At 36.4% G+C, this 23,580-nt stretch overlaps 1 protein-coding gene across 6 annotated transcripts; it reads left to right on the plus strand.

Moving 5' to 3' along the window:
• Window positions 1-227: 227 nt before the first annotated feature.
• ZDHHC6 (zinc finger DHHC-type palmitoyltransferase 6) lies at window positions 228-23,580 on the plus strand. 6 transcript variants are annotated; one of them, XM_007479000.3, is made up of 12 exons: window positions 332-458; window positions 1,530-1,666; window positions 2,639-3,113; window positions 4,648-4,739; window positions 6,174-6,333; window positions 7,037-7,198; window positions 8,005-8,058; window positions 10,868-11,035; window positions 14,379-14,420; window positions 14,718-14,863; window positions 14,950-14,996; window positions 22,956-23,580. In XM_007479000.3, the coding sequence occupies exons 3-12, from the start codon at window positions 2,847-2,849 to the stop codon at window positions 23,057-23,059; spliced, it is 1,242 nt and encodes a 413-aa protein (XP_007479062.1). In that variant the 5' UTR covers window positions 332-458; window positions 1,530-1,666; window positions 2,639-2,846; the 3' UTR covers window positions 23,060-23,580. The 6 variants fall into 6 exon arrangements, with proteins under 6 accessions (XP_056659896.1, XP_007479061.1, XP_007479062.1 ...); XM_056803915.1 differs by having other exon boundaries at window positions 1,530-1,603; XM_056803924.1 differs by lacking the exon at window positions 332-458 and adding an exon at window positions 482-629.

Here is a 23,580-nt window from a genome sequence, read left to right on the forward strand (position 1 = left end):
AGACCGGCCGCTTCCGGGTTGTGCTACTTGAGCGGCAGTGGCCTCCGGAAACTCAGCCTACTCGTACCCAGTTCCTTGATGATCCCTCTTTCCATCCTGCAAGAAATCAGAGTGTGGCGTGGCAGAGAGCCCCACGTCGGTAGAAAAGCACCCTTTCTCAAGGTACACCTCAGAATCCTCTCTCCTTCGTTTCTCCAGAAGTTGACTCCCCGAGCAACAGGCGATAGGAAGTGGTTTCCGGAGGGACCACTTCGGAAAGGGAACTCGGGAAGTGGCGATGACCCAGGCTGGCCACTGCGCCCGAGGGGGTTGCGGAAAAGCGGAGACTTGGTGAGAACTGTAGCGACCAAGCGGCGCTCATTACTGCCTGCGCTTTCAAACTTAACTCGTTTGTCACCGGGGAGGGCGGAGGAACCGGTGACGGAAGAATCCCGGGAAGAAGGAGGAACGTATTCCGGGTGAGGCCAGCCCCGCCGCCCCGGAAGTGCCCGAGGGCGGCGATGGCTGAGGAGTGGGCGCGGGAGGGAGCGGGGGAGCTGAGTTTCAGAATGAGGCCTGGGCTTCTGAACAGGTTGTGTCCCCTGGTGCGTCGTGGTCCCCTTTACGGCGCCCTACGATCCTAACCTGAGGTGAGGGATGGGGGACAGACTCTGTAAGCGCCTGAACCGATGGTGATGGAGGGGAAACTGAGGCACGAGGCAGCGTTCCAGAGGAATTGCACAGTTCCATTCACCCAGCATTTCATTTGCATCTTGCATCCTCGGACGCACTCTGACTCTGGGTCGCCTGAGATGTAGCCTCATCTCTCTGGCTTTCCCGCCACCTCTCTCCATTCCTCTGCCTTACTTCTTTTGGGAACCTCAACTGCCCCTGGCCCCGTTCAGTCCTTCAGCCCCCGGTGGGTGCTGATATTGGAAGGGGAGAGTGAAGCTTGAGGGGGATATTACCCATAAGTTAGTGTATAAGCAGCCCTAGAGTAGGATGGGCAAAAATGACATCCATATAATTTACAAGCTTCAAGAGAAGTTAGGACCCATCCAGGCCAGTCCTTATTCTGCATATGGGTAAACTGATGCCTGGAGAAAAGACTTATAACAATATGACACACTGGTAGAGCTTGTCTTACCGTCTGAAGTGCTTTCAGCTTCACCTTTGCTGCTGTTTTAGGTCTTTGCCCAAGGCCCTTGTTAAATAGAGTGCCTGCCACAACTCTTGGTTATTGCCTGTGACAGAAACTGCTTTGTGATATCCCAATGAAGTGTGCTGAGAAACCAAAAAGACCATGACAAAGTTTTCCAAATAGCCTTGCAGGAAACCCGAGAAGTTAATGTTCCAATATGGAGACTGGAACAAATAATTGATTTTCTTCCCTGTCATTTACTAAGATTTTTTAGCTTTCCAACTTCGACCCAGTAGATGTTTGTTGAAATTAACTTGCTATATATATACTTATTTAATCAATGTTTTGCAATGTTGCTACCTTGTGTTATTCATTAAGTTTCCATTCCACACTATCTGACACTTTACAGATTTGTAGACTGTTAAAGCAGAGGACCAAAGCGTTTTAGTTAAGTACCATCAATTTACAAATGAGGAAAATGAGGTAAGGCCACCCAGCACGTGGCAATCCAAACCAGAACCAGGTTACCAAACTCCCAAATCACAGGTAACTTTTTAAAAACTAATACTCTTCAATGATCATATTGAATTTGAGACTCATTATTGCCCAACCAGGTGACAGTAATTCTTATTATAATGAGAAATGATCTTCCTTTCAAAAATTATTCACTGGCCATTAGAAAGGGCATTCCAATTTTTTTTAGCTTTGATTTCAATGGTATTGGGAACTCTCAATGGAGAAACTCCTTCTGCCTATGTAAATCAGCACCTGCTCTGTAATTTGTAGTCCTAGAGAGTTGCCTGGAGCACTTAGAGGTTGATGTTCAGCCAATCTGAGGTGAGATTAGCCCTCTTAGTCTTTCTGACTGTTGTAGCTATGTTGCTTTTAATTTCTGCCATACTCTTTGTTAAGGTGATAAATACTTATTATATAAATCTCTTTGTTGAAGTACCAACTAGCATTCTGGTGTCTTTGCATCAGTTTTCTCCTTTCCCTGGGAACATTGGCATGCAAAGTGAAGCCTGATATGGATTTTTTTGGTTAACTAATACACATTCCAGAGCATAGTAGGTGTTTTTCCAGTCATTTAACCAACACTCACCACCAAGTCTCCTTCCTGGGTTGGCTGGGAGAATTCACTTCTGTTTCTAGTCAGTGAATACTGAGTTCCTGTGACCTTAAGGAAGTCACTTCACCCTTTTTTGACCTCAGGTTTTCTATCTGTAAAATGGCATCATTGTATTATTGATGAAAGATCCTTTTCAACTCCAAAATTACCTGATTCCATAGTCCCAGTAGTGTTCTTTTATGAAAGCTTTATATCAGATGGAAATGTATAAAATGAATGTAGCTAAATGATGTTAAAGAACTATAGTAGTGTGTTATGAATATGTTTCTCCCAGACAGATCTGATAGCATTTCAGAAAAATTCTAATTTCACGGGCTTTATGTTTTAAACTGGTTACCTTCTTATAGTCTTTATTTTTCTTCTAAATATTGATATTTTGTTTTATTTAGGTTGGTTTTAAAACAATGAAATTCACTTGTTCTGGTCAAGACAAAGAGCTCTGAACACCATACAGTTAAATGGCTTACTCAAATTTAGCATCCCACAGTTTGAAGGCATGAGTATTAATGAAGACCCACGGACTTATGACACATGGAAATGTGTTTCCAAAAAAGGAACTTTACAAGGCTTTTAAAATAGACAATAACTTTAACCATTATGGGTGTACTCTATTCAGTTATTAGATTTGAAAATCTCCATGAGTTAAAAAGACTGTGCCACTGGGGTCCCATTATAGCTCTTGGTGTTATAGCAATATGTTCTACGATGGCCATGATTGACTCGGTTTTGTGGTATTGGCCTTTACATACAACTGGAGGAAGTGTGAATTTCATCATGTTGATAAATTGGACTGTCATGATTCTTTACAATTACTTCAATGCCATGTTTGTGGGCCCTGGCTATGTGCCTCTGAAATGGAAACCGGTAAGAAAAAAAAAAGACATTCTTTGAAATATAAAATCTGATATTAGTCATATTTTTTATCTTTATTAAAAGCCATATGATTTAAAAGAATTGAGCACAGTATTCCTTTTGCCAGTTGGCAAAGCCCAAAAGCTCTAATCACTTCTCAGTTACTTTCTTGAAACTATTTACCTAAATTATTACATTTTAAAATATTGTATTTAAATTCTGACATTTAAATAATATAAATCCTTACAAAAAATGATATAAAACTAGATTTGGTTTTCCTGAAAATAGTACAGATCAGGACAGCTAGGTGGCTCAGTGGATAGAGACCTAGGCTTAGAGATGGGAGGTTCTGGGTTCAAATCTGGCCTCATATACTTCTGAGCTGTGTAACCCTGGACAAGTCACTTAACTCCAATTGCCTAGCCCTTACCACTCTTTTCCCTTGAAACTGATACCTTAGGTTGTTTCTAAGACAGAAGATAAGGGTTTGTTTTTTTTTTAAGAATCAAATCGTACAGACTTCTATATGTCAACTCACCAAATATTTATTAAGCAACCATTTTGTTCAAGATGGTGAAGTACAGTGAACAAAATGGTGTTTTATAATAATTATCTACCTTAGTGGTTATTAAATATAATAAACATTCATTTGGAAAAGAAGCTATGGAAACACAGATGAGGAAGTTGGAAAAAACAAAGAAATAAGGAAACTGTCAAGAAATTATAGGAGGAAATTATTTCAGAAGAGAGAAATTAGAAAACAGCTATAATTATACATTAAGAAATATTGTAGCTCAAGAAAATTTCAGTCTGATTAAAAGTAATGATTATATATTGGGTATTAGAATAAATTCAGAAATAACTACACAGATTTGAAATAATGAAAACTAATGGTTTATTTACCAGAGAAAAAATTTGACTAAAAATGTGGCATAGCTCAGGTGCCACCTTTTGCCAGAGATATTTCCTGATCTCAGTTGTTGGTGTTATCCTTCTCTCTTTTGAATTTATTATGTATTTGGTCTAAATTTATGATTGCATTGGTATGGTCTCTCAAAGATTGGAATGTGGTCTGGAACTTAGAGGCTTGCCTGAAGCATGGAAAGGTCAGACAGCCTGTAGGTTTCAAAAACAAGAGTCAAACTCTAAGGCCAGCTCTATCAACTGTGCCATTTTACCCTTCAGTTTGTATTTACTTCATTTTGTATTTACTCTGAATTTATTTTTCTTTAATTATCAGTTTATTTCTTATTTCCCTTCTATAAAACATAAACTCCTTTAGTGCAGTGGCTGATTCATTTTTGTCTTTACAGTCCTAGTGCCTAGTACAGTACCTGACATATAGTTGGTGGTTAATGAATGCTTATTGGGCTGAATTGGATTGTGAATTTTAAGAGCTGGGCCTCAGTTTTCTCATCTGTAAAATGCGGGAATTAGACTTGGTGGCCTTTGAGGTCCTTTTCAACTCTAAATCCTATAAAGGTGTTCACCTCTTGTTCTCTGATACCAATATGTGATGTTTCTCTTCCTTATTTTTCCAACCAAGGAGAAAGCTCAAGATACCACATATCTCCAGTTTTGTAAGGTGTGCCAGGCATATAAGGCACCACGTTCCCATCATTGCCGAAAGTGTAACAGGTATTCTTCATTGCTTTTCATTATGGATCAACTCCCTTGATTCTTGACGTTGTTTTTGCTTCTTCACCATACAAAAGTCAGTTTCAGGGGCAGTTAGGTGGCTCAACAGAAGAGAGCCAGGCCTGGAGACTGGAGGTCCTGGGTTCAAATATGGCCTCAGACACTTTCTAGCCATGTGATCCTAGACAAGTCACTTAACCCCATTGCCTAGCCTATACCATTCTTCTGCTTTGGAACTGATACTTAGAATAGATTCTAAGACAGAAGTATTTAAGCCTTAAGCCGTAAACCCTTAAACTTTAAGGGGGAAAAAAGTCAGTTTTATGAGAATATTTTATAAAACTTAACATTTACCAAAGCAGCAGTGTTACAAAGGAACCAAGCCTGGTGGTAATGATCATCAAGTCATTTCTCCCTCTAAGCCTTGGATTCTTCATCTTTAAGTTGGATAGGGCCACATCCAGTATAGCCTCTTAATTTGACATACTAGTCTAGAGAGGTGAAAAAGACTTGCCTAAGAGCACATGCCCTGTAAGCAGCAGAGCCAGGCTTTCCTCCTAAGTTGTCTAACCCAAAGTCAGGGCTGTTTCCATTGCTTTTACAAACTGAAACTTTTCTCTATTTCCTGTTTTCAGCCCATTTCTGTTTTCGCTCATAACACTGCACTACTACCTATCTGTTAGGGATGGAAGGAAAGTATTTTGAAAATAAAGCAGTATAAAAATAAGACCTGGCATTTCCACAATAATGTTAGAAGTACTTTTGTATTCCTAATAAGATGTATCCATTTGACTTTTATGCCATTGATCTCCTTGTATAGCCTTTGCAGCATATTTCCAATCCTTTGTGTAGTCTTATGGCCATTTCACATTTATAACTTATAAGTGAAATATGTTCTTAAAACAAGAAAAGAAAAAATAAAGCACTATGAACAAGTTTTGAAATATTCAGCTAGAAGGAAGTCAAGGACATCTGGTTGGGCCTGTTGTTGCATTCAATCCCAGGTGGAAATTTATGAGTATTTTTTAATGTTTTCATTGTATTCCACTTCAGTCACTAGTTTTCAGAAATAGAGTGAAGACTGAAACTCATAGCTGTGCTCATTTCTGCCTGCTGCATGTCTCAGTTGACTTCCTGACTATTTAGAACAAACTTATAGAGGAGGTGCCACTCTCTCTTCAGTAGCTGTTAATGCATGTCATTTCTTGTGCTGCTTTGACTTTCAGGCATAAATGAATACATACATTCATCATTTATATTTCTATGAGAATACTTGAAAGAAGTTTTTTTTTCCTTTTCCATAATCTATAACTTTTCCATCACTTATAAATATGACAGATGCTGTATTCAATAGATTTGTTTCAAGGCATAATTTATTGAATCCAAACTTGGGTTTTTCAGTCTCTCTTTTATGCACCTTTTCCCCCATTATAGATGTGTTATGAAGATGGATCATCACTGCCCTTGGATCAACAATTGTTGTGGTTTCCAGAATCATGCATCATTTACATTGTTTCTCCTCTTAGCACCCCTGGGCTGTATTCATGCTGCATTCATCTTTGTTATGACTATGTATACACAGCTTTATAATAGGGTAAGAGATTGTTGATCATCCAGTTGTCAGGTTAAATGTTAATGGTGATGATTACTTACAACCTTATTGTGACTTTTCACCAATATTGAAAGAATAAAATAACATTTTCCTTTCCTGTATAAAAACTTTTCTGGCTTTTTTTTTCCCCAAAGCAATACTAAAATTTGTATAAGTTTATTTAACTCTGGGAACTGAAATGTAGGTGTTAAATACATTTTTTGAAGTGAATAAAAGGAAACTTAAGGAGAAGTTTGGGTGGGATAGACCATGAAGCAGAGAATATCAAGTCCTAGAGATCACTGCTACTAAATAAATAAATCCTTTAAATACAGGATTTGTCAGCTTGATTCAAAACAGATGGGATTGAAGTTAACTTGGCCAAGCTTTTATGCATATTTTAATGCACATATTTGACTTAATATTGCCCCAAAGTTGTTAAATTAAATAGAGGAGAACTTGCCTGATAGTTGCAGAAAAATGTCCCATTAGGAACAATTATGGATTGATTTTCAGCAAACAGATGTTTATTAGAGCTATTGTACCAAATTAGATTCATAAAAACAGCACTTACCTTAGTTATCTTAGTGAAAATTATGAATTGACAACATAGGGGGGGGCAGTTTGTAGTTTGGAATGTTACATACTGCATCTAATCATTGTCTACATTGTCTACTACCAGATAATTACAGTTTTTCCTTTGTAGATCTCCTTTGGTTGGAATACAGTAAAAATTGATATGAGTGCAGCTAAGAGAGATCCCCTTCCTATTATACCCTTTGGACTATCTGCATTTGCTGCCTCTCTGTTTGCCTTGGGATTGGCTGTAGGAACAACTATAGCAGTTGGTATGTTGTTTTTTATCCAGGTAAGTTTGAGTTACCAATAGTTAAAAGATTCAAGCTTGTTGGGGTTGATGAGACTAAGACTGAGCCTATATTTATAAAATGGAGAACTGTTTTTTGGTTCTGACCTCCATCTAGGCCACAGATTTATTTTGTCTGAAATGGAATTATACAAATAATTGATTTAGTCCTTTGATTCATTTTGCTTGTGTAGATACAGATAGGTACAGTGTAGAAAAAACAAAGCATTTTCAGAATTAAAATGCTTAATCAAAACCTAACACTGGTTTGAAAAGAGCAGAGTGGTGAAATGAGTTTTAGGTTGTACTTTATACTTATTCTTGACCTAGAAATAATGTCTTTGAAGTTCAGGATCTCTGTAAATAGAGGTAAATAATATCAGTAATAAATTGACATCCTTTGTTTGGAGGACCTACCTAGATACAGAGTGATATTTGTAAGAAACAATGGAATATCAAAATAAAATTAAAGAAAAACTTTATTAATTCTTTCCAAACTCTAAATAATGGATCTATATGAATATATCTTAAGTGTAGGTAAACTAAAAGAAAAAGTCATAGAAGAATTTAATTACAAAATATGTATATATTAACAAATAAGATGTATCAGTTATTTCCTTAATACCATGAAAGCTTATACAAAGTTGCTGTGAAATGTTTTTTGCCATTTGAAATTTAGTTAATCACTGAAAAGAATTGAGGTATTTTACTAGGTTTTTTTGTACATAATTGATTTCTCTATTGATGTGATCTTTGTGTGCTTAAAATTTCGTGTAGATAATAATTCAACTGTCTCATTTAATTTTCAGATGAAAGTAATTCTCAGAAATAAAACTTCTATTGAATCATGGATTGAAGAAAAGGTAAGTTTTAATACAGCATCTTCTTAATTTTAAAGTAATATTTTGGGGGCAGCTGGGTAGCTCAGTGTATTGAGAGTCAGGCCTAGAGATAGGAGGTCCTAGATTCAAATTTGACCTCAGACACTTCCTAGCTGTGTGACCCTGTGCAAGTCATTTAACCCACATTGTCTAGCCCTTACCACTCTTATACCTTGGTTTTAAAATGGAAGGTAAGGATTTTTTTTTAAAGAATAATAATAATTTGTTAGCTAAAAATGACTACAAATTATTTACTCTCTTTAGTTTTTTGCAAATAACAAAGTAATATTTAAAATAGAATACATTTTGATTAATCACTCATTTAAGTGTCCCAAACAATAAAAATATGTTTCTAAAAGATTATTAAAGGCCCCTCAATCAATCAGTAAACATATATTAAGTACTCAAAATGTGCAAGGCAGATGTTGACCATCAACTGCCTTGCATCATCTTGGGAAGGAACTCCAACCCTAGTGTCATCGAATCTTTCTTACATCATCTGTTTTATCTGTAATAAGAACGAATTCCTGAAACCAAATAATACTTGTTAAACTTATGTTTTTCATGAACGAAATGAAAATTGCTGGCAGTCACTTAGTACTTTTTTATTAAACATTTATATTATATACATATATGCTACAGAAGACCTATTGCACTATCACAACATATTATCAATAGCATGAAAGGAAAGGCTTTTCTCTGTATGCTAATTACTATCCTCAACCCCCTCATTTTACAAAAGAGTGCTAAAAGCCAGAGAGGCACCCAGCTGTCAAGTGGTAGAGTCCCCATTTGAACCCAGGCCTTCTGATTCCAAATCTAGCAAGTTTTCCTCACTGTGCCCCTTCTCAATTCACTTTACTATATAAGTAAATGCCACAAACTTTCCAGTATAAAACATTTTTTAAATCAAATTATCAATTTTTCAGGGAAGTTTCCAAATAGCAAGTTATGATGATGGTGGTAGTAGTAGTCTAAACTCACATAGCCAGATGTGGCAGGCCAAGGACTATAATCTCTTTCTTCCCACATCAGGCCTCCTTCTGTTGTAGTACTGCCTTAGGTGCTGAGGCATTTTAAATGGTCGTTTTTTAAAGCAGAAATATATTTTTCTTGATTCTGAATCACTTACTTTGGATATAGGCAGCACATTTTTAACCAATTTTATAATATTCAGGAGGAGTATTACTTTTCCACACCACTAGATGCCAGTATTATTTAAGAAATGGACAACATCAATGGCCCATTAATGTCACTAGGCTAAACAAAGCTACTTCAGAGTTAGGGGTGGAAAGAACTTTATATATAATCTAGTCCAAACCCTCTTGCCATTCTAATACATCAAAATATTTATTTAAACACATATTATTTAAAAATTATTTAAATTAAGCTCTCAGATGTCAAATGAAACAATTTGGTGTTAGATTAACAAGACCCCAACTCTTGAAGACCTCACTTCACATACTCTATATTCTGTTGACCATTTTTAGCTGCAGGAGAAATTGTTTACTTACTGTATGGCACATGCAGCACTGTGTTCTGTACTCCATTGCAGTTATTCTATTTTACAAGGTAATATTGAATACCTGAAATTTTTAAAAAGGCAACTTGCTTTTGTATCTATGCATCTTTGAGAGTTCAAAGAAGAGATTTTATTGTTTTGATGATGTAAAGAGGAACTGTTTTTAAAAATCTAAGTTGGAAACTCTGCAACTATGTATAAAACTTTTGGGATTTGTTTTTGGTCTTTTAGCAATAAAGCAGCATGGACTAAGAATGCAAAAAAAAATTATTTAAATGACAATATGCATACTGAAAGCCCTCTACTTAATTACATGAGGGAGCCTGTCCTTAGAGCTTTACTATAAACAAATTACTATCTCAAAGACCATCACCACCAGCCCCTTCTCTTCTAATTAGGGGAAGTCCTACCCAACAACTTCCCACTGCTGTTTCATTTGATGCAATTTTACTCATGAATCCACTCCACATCTTGAACTTATTTGTACTCTATTCTCTTCATTTCCTCACACCCAGATAATTCTATACTGAGGCAGTAACAATTTCCAATTGCTTACGTTGTATAAATTCTCACATAGGAATTGGTGTGAATTTTCTAACTAACTCAGAGCCATTTTTATTTTCTGCCTTACTTCTTATATTATTATGATGTTATTAAAAGTTATCTGTCTGAAAAAGTTTAGTTTGGAAAATTGCTTTGAGAAGGCAACATTCTGATAAAATCTTAAAATCTATATAAGAAAATAGTATTGAGGGGGCAGCTGGGTAGCTCAGTGTATTGAGAGCCAGGCCTAGAGATGGGAGGTCCTAGGTTCAAATCTGGCCTCAGCCACTTCCCAGCTGTGTAACCCTGGGCAAGTCACTTAACCCCCATTGCCTAGCCCTTACCACCACTCTTCGGCCTTTGAACCAATACACAGTATTGATTCTAAGACAGAAGGTAAGGGTTTTTAAATTAAAAAAAAAAGTATTGAAAAAATACGTCTTTATATGGATTCTAGTCTCATCTCTACTGCTAACTTATAGTATGACTTTAGGTAAATTATTTATTAACCTCTTTGGATCTCTGCTTCCTCAAATGTAAAATCAGGAGACTGAGGTCGGAGGAGATGAGCTTTAAGCCTTCTTCCTACTTTAAAGTTTATTAATCTATAATTGATATCCCAAGAACCTTTGTTAATTTACAAATTTGAGTAACATTTTGTGAAAGAATTATGAAAATTGTTTGTCTGGACTAGTGGTATATTTTATTGTTTGTTTGAATCTATAGGCCAAAGATAGAATTCAGTTTTACCAGACAGCTGAAATCTTTGTTTTCCCCTATGACATGGGAAGTAGATGGCAGAACTTTAAACAAGTGTTTACATGGTCTGGGGTTCCTGAAGGAGATGGACTAGAATGGCCAATAAGAGAAGGATGTCATCCATACAGCTTGACAGTAAGTATTTTAGTCAAAACTGACTTTACATGAGCCCTTCTGTTTAAACTACAGCATGACAAAATTACTTTTGTATTAAAATTTTTCAATTTACAAAATTTCTCAAAATCCTTAATTCATCTTTGTATAAGTTGTTTTTCCTCACGTAGCCCTCTTACTCAAAAAATTTAAATGGCTTGCCAACATTTGTGAGATTAAGTCTAGATTTAATCTGATGTTCAGAGCTTTCCATCTACTTTTCCAATCTTCTCCTACAATCTCCTTATATGGACTTTCTGTTCTAGTCTGTAGCCCCAGAATATGCCATCCGTACTCCCATCACTGCTTATATTCTTCTGTCCTTACCCACCTATGTGCTCCAACAGTGTCCAAATACTATAGAATATTCAAAGTCTTCCTCTATAAAAGTTTCTCAACCCTTCCGTCTTCTGAACTTATATTTATTGCCTTATAATAACTGTTTTGTTATTGTGTCTTTATTTAACTATTTAACTCATGTACTTTTATTTAATCATTTTATTAGTTTGATGTTTGAAGGTTTGTCTTGTCTCCAACTAGAATATAACCTTCAGAACCTTATGTTGAGTCTAGGGAACTAAAAAATGAATGAAATGCTGTTTCTGCCCTCAAAGGATTTACAGTCTAATAGAGGAAATAAAAATCATAACACACAAACAATACAAGTTGGAATGAGCTCATGGATGAAAAACAAAGTGGTATGAGAAATTCAGAAAGAGAGAGAGAGAGAGAGAGAGATCTTCTGGCTTAAGAGGATTGGGAAGGATTTCCATAGATATAAACATAAACTAAAGGAAGGAGGTAGGATGAGAAAAAGCACAGAATTTATACATTGAGAGATAATGTTCAAGTTCCAAACAGTACTTTAAGAACTAAGCACATTAGCAGGCTCTTAATCATTATTCAATAAATAAAATCTCAGTACCATGAAATTTAATAATTTTATGAGACCTCAGAGGTTATCAGCTCATATCAGCACCTAACTACATATCATCCCCAACAAGTGTTTACTCAGCCTCTGCTTAAAGACCTTCAGTGAAGTCCATTGCAACTTTGTATGGCTCTTAATTAAGAAATTTTTGGGTTTTTTACATCAAGCCTAAATCTGCTTTTCTGTAATCTCAATCCATTGTTCCTAGTTATTACTTCTGGGGCTAAGCAAAATAAAACCCTTTTCCCATTTCACAACCCTTCAAATTCTTGAAAATTTCTATACTTTCCCCTTAGTCTTCTCTTGTTCATCATAAAAATAGCTTAGTTAGCCTCTCTTCATATCGCATATTGTTAGTATCTTCTTGTCCTTTTCTAACTACTTTCCAGTTTATCTAGCTTTTCTAAGCATCAGTTCCCTAAATGGAGCACATTATTCCTACTGAATATTTCAGAACTGACCAGGGAAAGGTAGAGCAGAGCTATAACATCCTTTGTTTTGCATGCTAAATCTCTCCATACAGCTGTGAAGATTAAAATTATCTCTCCCCTGATTATAACAATGAAGATATTTAGCTTTTCCTTGATCATGAAGATTTAAATTGTAACTCATGTCTCTTTGTAGATTTTAATCCCCATAAGTGTAAACACCGTATTTAAAATTCAGTATGGAGACCTGCCTATTTTTAGATTCAATCACAAAAAATGCAAACACGGTACTTAAAATTAAGTATGAAGATATACCCATTTAGATCTAATCACGAAAAGTGCAAATATCCCACTTAATCATGAAGTGGGAGGTCTGTGACCCACCTTGTGATAGTGCGTAAGGAATCAGAATCGACTAACTGCCTTCTGGGCAGTCCTAGAGCAGAGCATCAGCTGTAATTCATAGATGTGAAATTAGGGGAAGTGATGCAAGAGAAAATACCTTTAAAAGACAGTGCTACACAGAGTTGGGGATTCTTGGAGCGGGAGTTCAACTTGGACTTCCACTTCTACTGGAAGACAGTTCTTCATGCTTTTCAGTTAAGGCTGGTGAAGAGGGGCAGAAGAATCTGCTGACTGGACTTACACTTGGTGAGTGAAAAGCTGACTAACTGCTGGATTTTCTGAAGAGACTTCCTGGATCCTCAGTTTTGCCGAAGCTGGCTGAAACTAATTTTCCCTGCCTGGAGGGAATTACTTAGTACTCAGGCTAGATATCTTACCTCATCCTCTTTCTGATTTCTTCACTCTTTCTACATTTTGTAAATAAATTGTAAATAAAATCTCTTTGGAATTAATTAAATTCCTGGTGACCAAACTCTTAAATAATCAAGTCCAACCCTTTAAAAATTAAACCCTTTACTCCCTTCCATAGCCAAGGATCACATTCACATTTTTGGCTGTCGTGGCAGACTGTTGACTCATTGAGATTGGCATTTCCTAAAACCATTGGATCTTTTTCATAAGAACTATTGTCTGTTTATACCTTCCATCCCTATCATTGTAACCTCTTTTTTTAAACCAAAATATAGTTATTGTAGTAGTACAGTGGATTTGGAGGCAGGAAGACCTAAGTACAGAACGTGCCATATTCACTTATTTGGCTGTGTGACTGGCCAAACTACTTAACTTAATCTCAGTTGCCTCAGCTGTAAAATAAAGTGATAAGGACTTGATGGCCAACAAAGATCCCTTCCAGCTTTAAATCTAGACTTACATCAACTTTACAATTCTTATTAAAATTTTCATTTTATTTGGTTCATTTCCTTGTCCTAATTTCAATATTTTTGAATCCTGTTTCTTTTTAATCATACGTTAGCTATTCCTCCCAGCTTCATATCATCTGCTGACATGATAAGCATGCCATATATTCTTTCATCCATGTCATTGTTTTCAGTGTTCAACAGAACAGGTAAAGAACACCTCTGTAGGACATGCCATTAGATATTTCCCTCTAATTTAATATCAACTCATTAATGATTCATTAAAGACAACTCTCTTTTTCTTTGGTCATTCATCCCTTCCAAAATCCAACTAATTGTATTATCATCTATCCTGTATCTTTCTGGCTTATTCATAGGTATAGATAATGTTAATATATTTTGCACTTGTTTTGGTTTACTCTTTCAAATCAATGTCAGGTCTGTACAATGCTTTATTTAATTACTGTATTGATGTCTTCTATCTGTCACACTCTTATCTATTCAAAATATACACTGCTATCTATCTCTCCACTATATGCACTTTACCTTTAAATTTATGATAACTAAATGCCTAAAAGTTGTGATGTATTTAAGTTACTAAAAAGATATACTTGATTCTTGCTAATAGGACCAAATGATCCATTTTGAGCACAAAAGAATCATTAAAGATTTAGCTTATTTCCTCTTTCTTATTTTTCAAACAGATCGAACAGCTGAAACAGAAAGCAGACAAGAGAGTCAGAAGTGTAAGTATTTTTTTTTTAAGGATATATTAATAGGGGTCTGCTAGGTGGCTCAGGAGATTGAGAATCAGGCTAGAGATAAGAGATCCCTGGTTCAAATCTGGACCTCAGACACTTCCTAACTGTGTAACCCTAGGCAAGTCACTTAACTCCCACTGCCTGGGCCTTACCACTCTTCTGCTTTGGAACCAATACACAGTATTGATTCTAAAAGAGCAGGTAAGGGGTTTGTTTGTTTTTTAAGACTATGTTGATGTCTATTGTTTATGCTTATTTATACATTTTGTTCTTCAATGTCAGGTCCGCTATAAAGTAATAGATGCTTACAGTGGTGCTTGCTGCCCTCTCAACAAAGGTATCAAAACTTTCTTCACAACCCCATGTACTGAAGAACCTCGAATTAGCCTAAAGAAAGGGGAACTGATTTTAGTTACCAGAGGTTTAAGGTAAGTAACTTGTACTTCTGATTTCCTTTTCTAATGACAAAATTGGCATTAATCTAAAAAGTATTTTAATCTTTTAAATATTTCAGGCACTGGATGTATGGAGACAAAATTCTTGACTACTTGGCTACAGAAGGTATGGAAATTGAATAAGTTGTTTAACATGTTAGTATAAAATCTAGAATTCTAAGTTATGGATATAAACATAATAAATACGGCATCTAAGCTGTTACTCCCTTTTGTAAAAGGAATTATCTTTTCTTCTCTTTAGACATCTGTATTTAATATTGTTTGTTTATCATTCCTCTTTGTGTAGGTTTATTAAAATTAACTGCACAAATTAAATAGCTTAATGAAGTTCTTACAATCAATGCAGTTATTTCATTAGCAAATGAAATGTTAATATTATAAATGTAAATTGTATTAAACAAATTTTTAGTATTGTGCCTTTTGCGATAAAACATTGAGGATGTGAGCTTTTTAAAATGAAAACCTATTCATTCATTAAATATAGGCCTACTTTAAGCAAAATTGGTATCCATATTTATTTTTAAGAAGAAAAAAGTTACAAAGTGATTTACTTTTTACAAAGGGATTTTCAAAAGGATGAGCTCTTTAAATATATTTGAAATGTGATTGAAGTTAAAATGGATATACCCTGGCCTTCCGGTCAAGATGGTGGCTTAGAGAAAGCTAAAGTTCAGACTTCCAGAAACCCTTCCTTACCGATCTCAAACTATATGCTCCTGGGGCACCGAAATTCAAAACAAACAACAGAATAGACCCCGGGAACCATCCTCCTCCTGGACCTGGACCTGGATCAAAAGGTACGGACCCCAAAAGACAGAACATGAGATCACTAGGATCTAAAGGGTAGACAGAAGGAAGGTCCCAGGACCCATCCCCCCCCAACCCAGAACGCTAAGTCCGAGGCAGCAGAGGAAACTTCAGAGCCTCAGGACCAGCTATTCTGAAGGCTGCTTCCTGAAAACAACCTGACTCAGTCGCGGGGGCACCCAACACAGACAGCAGGGAAACAGAGAGAGAAGGTGGGAGCCTATAGCCCCCTGGCTGAATCCTTCCATCCGAGTCTCACGGAAGATCCCTGCCTCAGGGCATACTCACTTCAACCCAGCAGAAGTTAATCCCATCAGGAGTCCTCTGAGCTCCTAGAAGCCTCGGCCCCCCCGCCTCTTCCCCCCCTCAGAGTGCAGGGTCTTATGGCCGGCAAAGGCATAGAAGCACCTCGAGGACAGTACCAAGCCAGCCTCAGAGCGTGGAAGTAAGGCAACGGAGAAGCATTGGGAGAGAACTGAGGAGGGCAGTAACACCGAAACACCAGCAATTCCTGGCTTCCCCAAGAAGACAGAACAACAACTGCATAGAAAGGACAATTTGCCTAGGGCTAAAGCCTCTGAACACCAGACAGAGATAAGAAAAGCTAGACCTCCCCACTCAGATAGAGATGGCAAACAGCACAGAAGCACAAAAGCCTCAAAACTCCAAGAAAAACAAGAAGGGGGTGACTTTGGACACATTTTATGGAGCAAAAATACAAAATACAGAGGAGATAGAAGAGGAAACACAAGCAAATGCTCCAAAACCTCCCAAAGGAAATGGAAACTCTCCACAATCCCGTGAAGAATTTGAATCGGAAATGATAAAAAAAGATGGAAGGCTTCTGGGAGGAAAAGTGGGAAATAATGCAAAAGAAATTCACGCATCTACAAAACCGGTTTGACCAAACTGAAAAGGAAAACAAGGCTTTAAAGGTCAGAATTAGGCAACTAGAAGACGAGCAAGAATTAATAAAGCAAAGCCAAAAGACCAAGAAATTACAAGAGAACATAAAATATCTCACTGACAAGGTCATTGACTTGGAAAATAGAGGGAGAAGAGACAATTAAGAATAACTGGACTACCAGAAAAGCCAGAAATAAACAGCAAACTCAACATCGTAATACAAGATATAATCAAAGAAAATTGCCCAGAGATCCTAGAACAAGAGGGCAATACAGACACTGAAAGAGTGTTCAGAACACTCTCTACACTAAATCCCCAAAAGACAACTCCCAGGAATGTAATTGCCAAATTCCAAAGCTTTCAAGCAAAAGAAAAAAATCTTACAAGAAGCCAGAAAAAGACAATTTAGATATAAAGGAATGCCAATCAGGGTCACACAAGACCTTGCAAGTTCCACTCTGAATGACCGTAAGGCATGGAACATGATTTCCAGAAAGGCAAGAGAGCTGGGTCTTCAACCAAGAATCAGCTATCCATCCAAACTGACTAAATACTTCCAAGGGAAAGTATGGGCATTCAACAAAATAGAAGATTTCCAAGTTTTTGCAAAGAAAAGAACAGAGCTCTGTGGAAAGTTTGATATCAAAAAACAAAGAGCATGGAATACCTGAAAAGGTTAATATGAAGGAAAGGGAAAAGGAGAAAAATGTTATCTTTTTCTTTTACTCAAACTCTCTTCTATAAGGACTACATTTATATCAATCTATGTATATTAACAGGTGGGGAAAACATAATGTGTAAATAGGGGGGGAAAGAAAAACAAATAGAATAATCTTTTTCACACAAAGATTCACACGGGAAGGGGAGGGGAAGAAAACTCCTATAAGAAGGAGAGGAAGAGAGTTTTTATTTAAACCTTACTCTCAGGGAAATCAACTCTGAGAGGGATGAACATCCAGATGCATTGGGATCCTGAATTCTATCTTACCCAACAAGGGTAGGGAGAAGGGAAAACTAAGGGGGGTAGGGGGGAAGGAAGACAAAAAAGGGAGGGAAGAAGAGGGGGAGAGGGAGGGAACAAAAAGGGAGGGACTAGAAAGGGGAACATATCAAGGTAGGGGACAAGGGGGACTGATTTAATGTAAATCACTGGACTAAAAGGTAGAGCTGAAGAAGAAAGGTTAGAATTAGGGAAGGATATCAAAATGCCAAGGAGTCCACAAGTCACAATCATAACTTTGAACGTGAATGGGATGAACTCAGCCATAAAATGTAGACGAATAGCAGAATGGATTACAATCCAAAACCCTACCATATGTTGTCTTCAAGAAACACACATGAGGCGGGTAGACACCCACAAGGTCAGAATTAAAGGATGGAGTAAGACCTTCTGGGCCTCAACTGATAGAAAGAAGGCAGGATTTGCAATCATGATATCTGATAAAGCCAAAGCAAAAATAGACCTGATCAAAAGGGATAGGGAAGGTAATTATATCTTGTTAAAAGGGACTTTAGATAATGAGGAAATATCACTAATCAACATGTATGCACCAAATAAATATAGCACCCAAATTTCTAATGGAGAAACTAGGAGAATTGAAGGAAGAAATAGACAGTAAAACCATATTAGTGGGAGACTTGAACCAACCATTATCAAATTTAGATAAATCAAATCAAAAAATAAATAAGAAAGAGGTAAAAGAAGTGAATGAAATCTTAGAAAAATTAAAGTTAATAGATGTATGGAGAAAAATAAATAGGGACAAAAAGGAATACACCTTCTTCTCAGCACCACATGGCACATTCACAAAGATTGACCATACATTAGGTCACAGAAACATGGCATAAAATGCAGAAAAGCAAAAATAATAAATGTAGCCTTTTCAGATCACAAGGCAATAAAAATAATGATCAGTAATGGTACATGGAAAACCACATCAAAAACTAATTGGAAATTAAGCAATATGATACTCCAAAATCTTTTAGTTAGAGAAGAAATCATAGAAACAATTAATAATTTCATCGAGGAAAATTACAATGGTGAGACATCCTTTCAAACCTTTTGGGATGCAGCCAAAGCAGTAATAAAAGGTAAATTCATATCCCTGAGTGCATATATTAACAAACTAGGGAGAGCAGAGATCAATCAATTGGAAATGTAAATAAAAAACTCCAAAGAGATCAAATTAAAAACCCCCAGCAGAAAACCAAACTAGAAATCCTAAAAATTAAGGGAGAAATTAATAAAATCGAAAGTGATAGAACTATTGATTTAATAAACAAGACAAGAAGCTGGTACTTTGAAAAAACAAACAAAATAGACAAAGTACTAGTCAATCTAATTTAAAAAAGGAAAGAAGAAAAGCAAATTAACAGCATCAAAGATGAAAAGGGAGACATCACCTCCGATGAAGAGGAAATTAAGGCAATCATTAAAAATTACTTTGCCCAATTATATGGCAATAAACACCAATTTAGGTGATATGGATGAATATATACAAAAATACAAACTGCCTAGACCAACAGAAGAAGAAATAGAATTCTTAAATGATCCCATATCAGAAAATGAAATCCAACAGGCCATCAAAGAACTCCCTAAGAAAAAATCCCCAGGGCCCGACAGATTCACAAGTGAATGCTATCAAACATTCAGAGAACAATTAATCCTAATACTATACAAACTATTTGACATAATAAGCAAAGAAGGAGTTCTACCAAACTCCTTTTATGACACAAACATGGTACTGATTCCAAAACCGGGCAGGTCAAAAACAGAGAAAGAAAATTATAGACCAATCTCTCTAATGAATATAGATGCAAAAATCTTAAATACGATACTATCAAAAAGACTCCAGCAAGTGATCAGAAGGGTCATCCACCATGATCAAGTAGGACTTATACCAGGGATGCAGGGCTGGTTCAATATTAGGAAAACCATCCACATAATTGACCACAACAAGCAAACCAACAAGAACCACATGATTATCTCAATAGACACAGAAAAAGCCTTTGATAAAATACAACATCCATTCCTATTAAAAACACTAGAAAGCATAGGAATAGAAAGATCATTCCTAAAAATAATGAACAGTATATATCTAAAACCATCAGCTAATATCTGCAATGGGGATAAACTAGATGCATTCCCAATAAGATCAGGAGTGAAACAAGGATGCCCATTATCACCTCTACTAATTGACATTGTACTAGAAACACTAGCAGTAGCAATTAGAGAAGAAAAAGAAATTGAAGGCATTAAAATAGGCAAGGAGGAGACCAAGTTATCACTCTTTGCGGATGACATGATGGTCTACTTAAAGAATCCTAGAGATTTAACGAAAAAGCTAATTGAAATGATCAACAACTTTAGCAAAGTTGCAGGGTACAAAATAAACCCACATAAGTCATCAGCATTTCTATATATCTCCAACACAACTCAGCAGCAAAAACTAGAAAGAGAAATCCCATTCAAAATCACCTTAGACAAAATAAAATACCTAGGAATCTATCTCCCGAGACAAACATAGGAACTATATGAACACAACTACAAAACACTCTCCACACAACTAAAACTAGACTTGAGCAATTGGAAAAACATTAACTGCTCATGGATAGGACGAGCCAATATAATAAAAATGACCATCCTACCCAAACTTATTTATCTATTTAGTGCCATACCCATTGAACTCCCAAAAAAGTTCTTTACTGATTTGGAAAAAACCATAACAAAGTTCATTTGGAATAACAAAAGATCAAGGATATCCAGGGAAATAATGAAAAAAAACACAAATGATGGGGGTCTTGCAGTCCCAGATCTCAAACTATACTATAAAGCAGTGGTCATCAAAACAATATGGTACTGACTAAGAGACAGAAAGGAGGATCAGTGGAATAGACTGTGGGCAAGTGACCTCAGTAAGACAGTATACGATAAACCCAAAGATCCCAGCTTTTGGAACAAAAATACACTATTCAATAAAAACTGCTGGGAAAATTGAAAGACTGTGGGAGATATTAGGAATTGATCAACACCTCACACCCTACACCAAGATAAATTCAAAATGGGTGAATGACTTGAACATAAAGAAGGAAACCATAAGTAAATTGGGTAAACACAGAATAGTATACATGTCAGACCTTTGGGAGGGGAAAGACTTTAAAGCCAAGCAAAACATAGAAAGAATCAAAAAATGTAAAATAAATAATTTTGACTACATCAAATTAAAAAGCTTTTGTACAAACAAAACAAATGTAACTAAAATCAGAAGGGAAACAACAAATTTGGAAAAAATCTTCATAGAAACCTTTAACAAAGGTTTAATTACTCAAATTTATAAAGAGCTAAATCAATTGTACAAAAAATCAAGCCATTCTCCAATTGATAAATGGGCAAGGGACATGGATAGGCAGTTCTCAGATAAAGAAATCAAAACTATTAATAAGCACATGAAGAAGTGTTCTAAATCTCTTATAATCAGAGAGATGCAAATCAAAACAACTCTGAGGTATCACCTCACACCTAGCAGATTAGCTAACATGATAGCAAAGGAAAGTAATGAATGCTGGAGGGGATGTGGCAAAGTAGGGACATTAATTCATTGCTGGTGGAGTTGTGAACTGATCCAACCATTCTGGAGGGCAATTTGGAACTATGCCCAAAGGGCGATAAAAGACTTTCTGCCCTTTGATCCAGCCATAGCACTGCTAGGTTTGTACCCCAAAGAGATAACGGGGGAAAAGACGTGTACAAGAATATTCATAGCTGCGATCTTTGTGGTAGCCAAAAATTGGAAAAAGAGGGGATGCCCATCAATTGGGGAATGGCTGAACAAATTGTGGTATATGTTGGTGATGGAATACTATTGTGCAAAAAGGAATAATAAAGTGGAGGAATTCCATGGAGACTGGAACGACCTCCAGGAAGTGATGCAGAGCGAGAGGAGCAAAACCAGGAGAATATTGTACACAGAGACTAATACACTGTGATATAATCGAACATAATGGACTTCTCCATTAGTGGCAGTGCAATGTCCCTGAACAATCTGCAGGGATCTAGGAGAAAAAACACTATCCATAAGCAGAGGACAAACTGTGGGAGTAGAAACACCGAGGAAAAGCAACTGCCTGACTACAGCGGTTGAGAGGACATGACAGAGGAGAGACTCTAAATGAACACTCTGGTGCAAACACCAACAACATGGCAAAGGGTTCGAATCAAGAAAACATGTGATACCCAGTGGAATCATACGTCGGCTATAGGGGGTTAGGGGGAAGAAAAGAAAATGATCTTTGTCTTTAATGAATAATGCTTAGAAATTATCAAATATTATTTTTTAAAAATAGCTATACCCTATGCAAAAGTAAGATATTTGTACATATGAATGAAATGTCATATTATACATATCAGTATAATCTTTAAGTTGTTTCTAAAAATAAGTTTACATAGTGCTTCCAGGTTTACAAAGCACTTTGTGTTTGTTTGTACTTGGCCCTTAAGTAATATTTTGAAGGTTGGCATTACAAATAATATTATCCATGTTTTACTGATGTGCAATCTGATACTTAGATATTTGGCATTTTCCTCATAATTGCACAACAGAATTGAGATTCAAAACACACATGTTTTATATGACCACCTCTCTCTTATACCATATTTGTTCTCATGAACCAACAAAAACAGACCATTTTCCCCTTCTAGTTGGTTGAATTTGGGATATGATAACAGTTAATATATATTACCTTTATTCAGTTGTATGAAGGGAAGGAGGATATCTTTAAAGTAGTCAAAGCCCAGAATGTTTACAAATCATAGGGACAACTTGGATTTGACTCCATGCTCAGACATTTGTTTTTTTAGACAAATCATTCAACATCTTTACATATAAGTTTCCTATCTACAAAATAAGAGGTTTAGAGTAAGTTATTTTTAAAGAACTTGTAAATTCTCGATCTATGAACTTATAATTCTTGAATTGTACTCATAAGGAACAGCTTGTATAGAAAAAAAATGAACTTCATTCAAAAAGTCTGAAAAGGGGAGTGGTTAGGTGGTTTAATGAATAAAGAGCCAGGCCTAGAAACAGGAAGCCCTGGGTTCAAATGTGACCTGAGACACTTCCTTGCTGTGTGACTCTGGGCAAGTCACTTAATCCTAGTTGGTTAGCCCTAACCACTCTTAGTACTGATTCTAAGACAGAACTTAAGGGTGGGGTATTGGTTTGTTTTTTTTAAGACTAAAAAGGGAGGGAGCTTTGGGGAATAATAAAACTTCACTTGCTCATTTGCTGATTAAATTGACACCAAATTGTTTGGTACTTTCCTTTATTCTCACAGAAATTTATTTTCTCTTTAGATGGATCCCGAATACGAGGATGGTTCCCTAGGAAATGTGTGGAAAAGTTTCATTGTGATGCTGAAACTGATCAAGCATCTGAGGGAGAGAAGAAAAATAGATAGCTACTGCTTTAGAAAATGACTTACTCTTTATGACCACACCATTACTTGAAAATTGTATATACTACTACAGAATTATGCAATGGGCCTACTCTGGATAAAGTGTTCTTTTCCTCAAAGGTGCCCTAGTGCCATAATTTAAATATTTTTATTACCATTTTGTAACTGAGAAGCCATTCAATATATGCCTTTGACTTCCTTCCTGCTCTCATCACTCCTCCGCAAAAAGGAGGTACACTTCATCCAAGTAAGCATTATTGCATTTTCTATAGAATTTAATTTTTTAAATTGAGTTGCACACTACGGACCTCACCTACAAATGTAGTTCTTCCCTTCCAGGAAAAATCTGCATGTGATATTTATTGCTTTTGCTTCTTCCTCAGTTGCTGTTTCTTATGAAGTAGTATTCTAGAAACTGTAGAACATATTTTGTCAGGTTAAATGCAAAGCTCAATTTTGTAACCTGTGTCTTTTAATAACGCAGATTTTGTCAATCACAAATAAAGACCAGTGAGTGTTCTCTA

The sequence above is a fragment of the Monodelphis domestica genome, chromosome 1 (genome assembly GCF_027887165.1).
Source record: "Monodelphis domestica isolate mMonDom1 chromosome 1, mMonDom1.pri, whole genome shotgun sequence".
NCBI lineage: Eukaryota > Metazoa > Chordata > Mammalia > Didelphimorphia > Didelphidae > Monodelphis > Monodelphis domestica.